Raw genomic sequence first — 7,542 nt, forward strand, 5'->3', positions numbered from 1 at the left:
CACCTCAGACTGTGAGGACTGAGGTCAGACCCCAGCAGAGGGGTCCGAGGGCTCTGTGTGGCCCCCGGGGTGTGTGTGTTTGCAGATGTAATGTGGAAGGAAAAGCAAGACCATGAGTATCATTCTTAAACCGCGGTCGCGCTCCACCAGCTCATTGAAAAACACTGAGGGAATATGGTAAAGAACTTTGTCCTTCTGGATACATTTCCATGTTGATCCTGTGTGTGTGTTTTTCTCTATTGTTCTCCATCCGCCTGTTTATGACCAGCAGAATGATTATTTTTCCGACTCCCCGGCTTTGCGACAACTCCTTTCTTATTAGTTGTTTGTCCCTGCTGGCTTGAATTGCTTTGTGTGTTTGTGGATCTTTAAAGTATCGCCTGAAAGCCATCACTTTTCTTCTCAATCAAAACCTTCTGCCTCTCCTGTGGTTTGCTGCGGAAACCTGCTGAACCTTGTAGATGTGTGTTTGTGCACAACATGTTCTGTAGTCAGATTATGTTTGTTCTGTCCTGAACTCCAGTGTGTTTATTCTCATCAGGCAGACTCAATAAGGACAAGGCACTTGCTGTAGTTGGCATGACCCTGGTGTGTGCTTTTATTAGAACTCACTGTCTATTCACTCAGTACAATCATCTATAACACTAAGCAAATCGTGCATTGAGGAATGTGTTGTATCGCTGTATACATGCTCCTGTCTGCACATGGCTCCAGATAAATGCAGGATGCAGAGTGCAATGCCAGGGGCACGCATTGCCCTGCCCTCCCCCTCCTGTCTTAACTTGTCCTTTCCTGTCTGCACTCATTTCCAACTAAGAAACTGCCCTATAGCCTTAGCATTAGAAGGTAATATTCACAGTTTTCCCATTGTGGTACTCTGAGGCAGAGCTGTAAATGGATCAGAACAACCCTGGACAAATATGCAGTGTTTGTGGGTGGGGGGGGGTTGGTTGCCCGGCAGCATGTGGGACCTCCCTGCAGGGTTCACAGTGTTCACACATTGTCAGTTTATTAATCTGCTCTACAACGTCCCCAGCAGGAAATGACGCTTGTGTGAAATGAAGACATACAAATTAGGTCTTTGAGGGCAGAAGTTCTCTGTGCAGGCGGTAGAAATCACAGACAGCACGTGTTGTTGTTTGAGGATGTATAACCTAGGGAATCTACACAAAAATCACATACTAGTGTTAGGGCTTCCTGCAGAATTAAGCAGTGTTATCATGTTAAAATCTGGGAATCAGGCAATGTTAGCTTTGTATGAGCCATCTTCTTGAATGATTACCAAAAGCAGTACTCAGCTGGACGAAGCATACCGCCTCCTCCATCTGGCCTGCCCTCCTCTCGGCTGTTATTTACTGTTGTACCAAGGCTTATTTCACTAATTCTCATCATCGCTCTGTCTTTCATAATGCTGTCGCTGAGCTTACAGGATTTATAGTTGAATTAGGAGTGCATTTGTGTTGGGGATAGTTGGTGATTAGCTGTTTGATTTGGGTATGAGTGTTTTGCAGTGTGTGCATTTGTAATGCAGACAGAGGTGAGTGTTATCTTCCTAAGTTGAATCATTCTCATCAAGATAAGTCAATTAAACACAACTTAAATGTGTATGTGTTTCCTGGCTTTATGTTTGTGACAGCGTATTTGTCTTTGTGTGGTTGCATGAGTGATTGTGTACTCATGTATTGAAGACAGTGACGTGGTCCCAATGTGTGACGTGCCCCCTGACGTGAACAAACTTAGACCCCGCTCCACCCAACCGTGTAAATGCAGGTTTGTGTACGGAGAGTTTTGAGTATCCACTTCTAAGTGAGCTTAAGTTTGGGAGAGGGGATGGATGAGGGAATGATGTTTATGAAATCATCTTAGCTTCACACCTATTGTACCCCCTCTTTCCCACTTTAAAACCCCAGTGTGGTAGGGGCGCTGAGATAGAGCATGGTGAAGTGTGGAACTTGTGACTTTCAACTCAAGTGCTTGCATCTGGCCTTTGTGAGTCTGCAGTTGGGCATCCCTGGCGGATAAATGTCGAAGGTTACCTGTTATCTTTCCTCTCACAGAGCTGACAACATGCCAGTTATCCAACATATTTTCCAAATGTGACCTTAAGTGATTCAGATGATGAATAGGACTGAGAATAGGTTCATGGTTGAGTGGACGTTTATGTAGACAGAAGCACGACTGGTTTGCTTTGCTCCGAACCATGTGACCTGAGTTGATGCTGCATTGCCATAGTGACCTCTTTGTATGTCTTTCATGATTGAATGAGTTTCCTGTATGACAGCGAGCACTAAAGTTGTACCACGACTAAAAAATAAAAGATGATTTTTTTATGTGTACTTTACAGGGCAAGAAAAGGGAAGAAAAGAGAGAGAGAGCAAAAGCTTTAAGAAAAATACCCACCTTTTTCTCAGAACTGCTTTCAGGATTATGAGTAAAATCCTGAAAGTTTATTAGAGCCAGCCACCATGACCCAGCCACCATGATCCAGCCATTATGGATTTATTTTCCAAAAAACAATTACTAAGAAGGAGTGTGTATAAGTACGGGCGAGATATAGAAAATGTGTCTCGGTGGTCTCCAGAGTAGTCAGTCACGGATCTGCTTGGCCTGGCTGCCCTCTGCTCAATATGCTTTCTGTGTCTTATTTTCTATCTGTAAAGTTTGTTTGGACCACTTCCTTGTTGGGTTCCCTTCCAAAGATAACAAGGACAGTGCTTAGAGGTTTATGAATCCTAACATGTAGCCCAATGGAGTCATTTTTTGGGCCTCTGTGTTTATGAATAAGCTGCTTTGCTATATGTCCTGCAACATTAAGTTCACAATTGTATGTGCAGGGTAAGGAAAACAAAACATATCTGTACTTAAAGTCATTTGATATTTGATTTTACAGACACAATTTGGCCCGTACTTAAAAGATGCAGAGGTGACATGCCTCCTCCAACTTTCAACAGTACATGACTCACATAAATACAGTCCCACATTGCTAATCCATAACAATGTTTTTGTCAGTAATAAAACCAAAAAGTCTTAAACTGTGTATTTATTTTATGCTTTTTTGCACTTTGTAAAGAGACAGAAATATTACGTTAAAACGTACAGTCTTGAACTCTTGTAGAGTTGGGTATTTTTCTGTTCCACCAACTCTGAAAGATCTTTGGAGAACAGAGCCTCACTATCTTCTGCCAATTACAGTTATGCCCTGACCTCTTCCTCCCGTGCGTCTCCTCACAGAGCTATCACATCAACTCCTGGGGGGTTTATAATTGCTCCAGTGACCCAGGGCTGAAAATGAATGAGTCATTGATCTATGCCATTTGATGTGTGTGTGTGTGTGTGTGTGTGTGTGTGTGTGTGTGTGTGTGTGTGTGTGTGTGTGTGTGTGCTTGTGTGCATGTGAAAAGACAGATTAAAAGACAGACCCAGAAGGACAGAGAAGATCAAGACAGAAATGTTAGTGAGACACAGGGGATAAAAGTGATTTGCTTTGTCCTGAGACCCAGCAGAATACTACAGAATAAAGTCAAAATAGGCACCTAGCTATCTCAGTGCCACCATTTGTGTGTTTTAACATAGCAACACACTGTTATAGTGCCGCTGAAGTTTTCTAGGAGCAACACTCCTTGTGTTTTCCATGTAACCCTAACTCCAGCATCAAACTCTACCCCTGTGGGAACACTGTCCCTACAGGCCATTTCTCCCTCTACTGACGTAGACTGCAGACTGTTGTAGCTCATCAGGTTACTGTAATACTAATCTTACTTGTGTTATCATTTGGAATTGAAATGTATCTTTTCCAAAAGTCCCAAGCCTTTCCAAGATAATGTTATTAATGATCAGCTAGCAACCAGCAACATGATTGAAAGCAGTATCAAATAAACAGTGTCAACATTTTTGGCTAGGCTTCTAATATAGTAATGTTGAGCACTCGTTGAAATTCTTAATATGAGTGCAGATTTGCAGCGAGTCTATCTTTCATTTCGTTATTCTACAATATGAAGTTTGAAAAATAGATTGTACGCTCTCCAATATCCCCTTAGTGTCTGCACATCAAATATGTCCTTCCTTGCTATTTATATCTGGGTTTTGTATAACTCCCTTTTTGGGTAAACTATGGCTTCTTTTTGTCTGCCTCCTAAGAGCCCAATGTACTTTCCATCTCCACAATAATCCCCTCTGAGTTGTACTCGTGCTTTTTGATGATTCTCACAACCCAGTCAAATGGGGTGTTGTCCTTTCTTTCTTTCTTTCTTTCAAGCTCATGCTTGTTCATCAAAGCCTGCTGCTCTATGTCAGAGCAGGGAAAAGGCCAGACATTCCCATTGTGATGTCAATACTGGTGAAATACCTCACTAAAATAGTGACAAAGATTAAATAAAAAACGTGTGTCTTTGGAGTCAAACTGTGGCTCACACACACACACACACACACACACACACACACACACACACACACACACACACACACACACACACACACACACACACACACACACTGGAGAATCATCGTAGGCTGTGACGTCATACTAAGTGTGAACATGAATCAGTTGTGAAACATATGCTGCTGGGTCTTGTGTTTTGGCACTCTCACCATCTCTCTATCTGTGATCTTTATCTTTGTCTCATACGTAAACTTTATACACACAGCCATACCCACTTTTAACACAGAACAACTGCCCTGTGTCTGGAATGAAAGTTTATACATCACTTTTGTTCCTGTGGCTTCACACCTGCAGTGGAGAAAACAGATGGATCCCTTGATGTGATGAGAGGGTGTGGATTGGATATTGGATTGCGGATTTGGGAGTGTGTGTGTGTGTGTGTGTGTGTGTGTGTGTGTGTGTGTGTGTGTGTGTGTGTGTGTGTGTGTGTGTGTGTGTGTGTGTGTGCGTGCGTGCGTGCGTGCGTGCGTGCGTGCGTGCGTGCGTGCGTGCGTGCGTGCGTGAGCGTGCGTGAGCGTGCGTGAATGTGCGTGCGTGAGCGTGCGTGAATGTGCGTGCGTGAATGTGCATGCTTCTGATCTAACACTCGGAACAGAGATTACGCGTAAGATAAAACAAACTGTGTGTGTGTGTGTGTGTGTGTGTGTGTGTGTGTGTGTGTGTGTGTGTGTTAAAAACAAGAGCAGAAGGCCAAACTATCTCACAACTATAGCTCACAGACTTCACACTCACTTAGCTGCTGCCCCTCGGAGAGATCACAGAACAGATAGCAAGTGTTTAGCCTTTTCAATTGTCATGGAAAGTACGCCTGGAATGTCCTGTTTGTCGTTTAGAGACCTCCAGTAAAACAATATTTGTGAAAAGCATAATGACTTCTTCCTCTTAAAATCACTCTCCCAAAACACTCGAAAACCATGAGTAGGCCCTACAATCCCCCATATTCTCACAGCCTACGAACCAAGTTGGCTAATCATGATTTCAAGTGATAATAACTTGCATCTGTTGGTCAGTGAATCATCTATTGAGGAAATACCCTGCAGAAAACATACAAGCTCAAGAGGATTACTGATATAAATGTTAGTCATGAATCATTGTTGACAACAAGGAGTGTGTTAGTTAGCTGTTTAATAATGCTTTTTTACCATGTGCAAAAACACGTAAATATCCCCTCACATTGCTCGCTCTGTTCTAAGAACATCCTCTGCTCTTCCATATGCACAACTACCAACATTAACCGGGTGTCCTGACTTGGCAATGTTGTAAATGATATTGGATTAAGCTTTTGGTTGTTTTCCGTGCTGAGGATGATGGTGATGATGGCAAGGTGGGCCGTTATCCCAACACGTATGTTTTGCACTTGGGGGAATCCCCCCTGACCTTAACATTCACACCAGATGGGATTATGGGATTGCCTGAAAGCTTTAGAGATGAGGCAGATCTCCCTGGTGACTGGCGTTAGTCATGACCTGGGCGAACAATCACTGAGGAGATTTACGAACTCATCGTGACGTCCCAGTGGGAAAAAGTGTCACAGGTTTAGAAACTCCTTTCAGCAGTGAGTCAGCATCATTTCAGAGCAGAGGTATTCCCTGTGGTGCAGTGCACAGTTTAAACTAAGCATATCAATTGTACTCGTATTAACGGGCTTTGAATATTGCTGCATTAGTTTGTGATGCTGCCAATTATTTTTCCGCCAATTATAATCACCCAATAATCTTCCAGATAATGAGTGACTGATTGATTATAATTTCAAATGGTAAAGCAAATTGACGTCATCCAGCAGTGCTTGAGTAGCTTAGTGCCGTCATGCCTACATAGTAGTCATGTTATTTTATGATTTGAATGTCACAGCTTGTGATCATAGAGCCAATTAACAGCAGCATATGGAGGTGCATGTCAAAGCCTTTACTGCTGCAATGGAAAACATTGTCATGTCGGTTTTGCTGATATACGAGTTTGCTCTAAAGTCATCCAGACCTCTATAAGTAATTAATGTTTGTATCATATATATTCAGATGTGAAAGGACGAGCCACATCACACAGCTATAAGTACAACCTATTATAGACCTTATTAGAAGTTAATATACTCAGTAATGCCTTTGTACTCTCTTATAAGAAGTTGTTTGTAAAAAGACCGGAGAAATAGCATAATTGCATGTAGAGGTCAGATTTGTCACTTCATTCATTGTTTGACTGTTGAAAGAGCAACAGAGATTCAGCACCAGGAATCTTGGCTTGGAAAATAAATTGCTTTGCCTTTCGAATTTCGTCAAAGTTTTAATTCTGTAAGACTTTTTTTCTTTTTCCTGTATGACGTAACCAATAAGTATCAGCTTTACCAAATCTTATTCTAATCTTTGTGTCTTTCTCCCTCTCTTTTTCCTACATATGTAGCTTCGATGTGGACAATGGCACATCATCAGGTCGCAGCCCCCTGGACCCCATGGCCAGCCCGGGCTCAGGCCTCATCCTGCAGGCCAATTTTGTCCACAGCCAACGGAGAGAGTCGTTCCTCTACCGCTCTGACAGTGACTACGACCTCTCGCCCAAGTCTATGTCCCGAAACTCCTCCATTGCCAGTGACATGTGAGTCTAATATTGTCCGATTCTCCTTATTGTGCTCATTGTGATACCTTCTTTCCTGCTTCTCTATATCTGTGTCATGGCTGGCTGTTGATTAGACCAAATCTCAAAGCCGCCTCGCAGCTAGCTTGCCCCAGTGGGATGTGTGCATGACCGAATCCTGATTGTGTGGTGTCACTTCTATTTTTAGCCATTTTCAGGGGCATAAACAAGGTGGTCAGTCACAAAATGTCCACACTCAGAGTTTGTGTGACTCTGTAACTCATAAGAATAATGGGGTTGATTTGGGTTGTGAGTTGGTCTGTTCATTTGTCTTATATCTCATTCACACCAACGGTGTTTCAGGGCCGGTTCGGAGCTGGAGCTTGAAAAGCACCGGGTTTTCCTGTTCACACCGCAGCGGAGCAGCCTCTTAGCTCCGGAATCCGGTTCGTTTCAAGCACCAAAAAAAGGTCCGCTTACGTCGAGGCGGGCGGGAATCGGAATCGTCGTTGAAGTTGATGATTACGATTGTACACACA

The 7,542-nt window shown here is 43.0% G+C and overlaps 1 protein-coding gene across 1 annotated transcript in view; it reads left to right on the forward strand.

The window, feature by feature from the left end:
• Positions 1 to 7,542, forward strand: part of LOC104967247 (cAMP-specific 3',5'-cyclic phosphodiesterase 4D) — a 92,967-nt gene that overhangs the window by 60,280 nt on the left and 25,145 nt on the right. Inside the window, exon 2 of the mRNA XM_010796664.1 lies at positions 6,833 to 7,024. Within this exon, the coding sequence (XP_010794966.1) occupies positions 6,833 to 7,024 (192 nt within the window). The remainder of the gene's footprint in view (positions 1 to 6,832; positions 7,025 to 7,542) is intronic.

The sequence above is a fragment of the Notothenia coriiceps genome, unplaced genomic scaffold, assembly GCF_000735185.1.
Source record: "Notothenia coriiceps isolate Sejong01 unplaced genomic scaffold, NC01 NC01_scaffold00037250, whole genome shotgun sequence".
Taxonomy (NCBI): domain Eukaryota; kingdom Metazoa; phylum Chordata; class Actinopteri; order Perciformes; family Nototheniidae; genus Notothenia; species Notothenia coriiceps.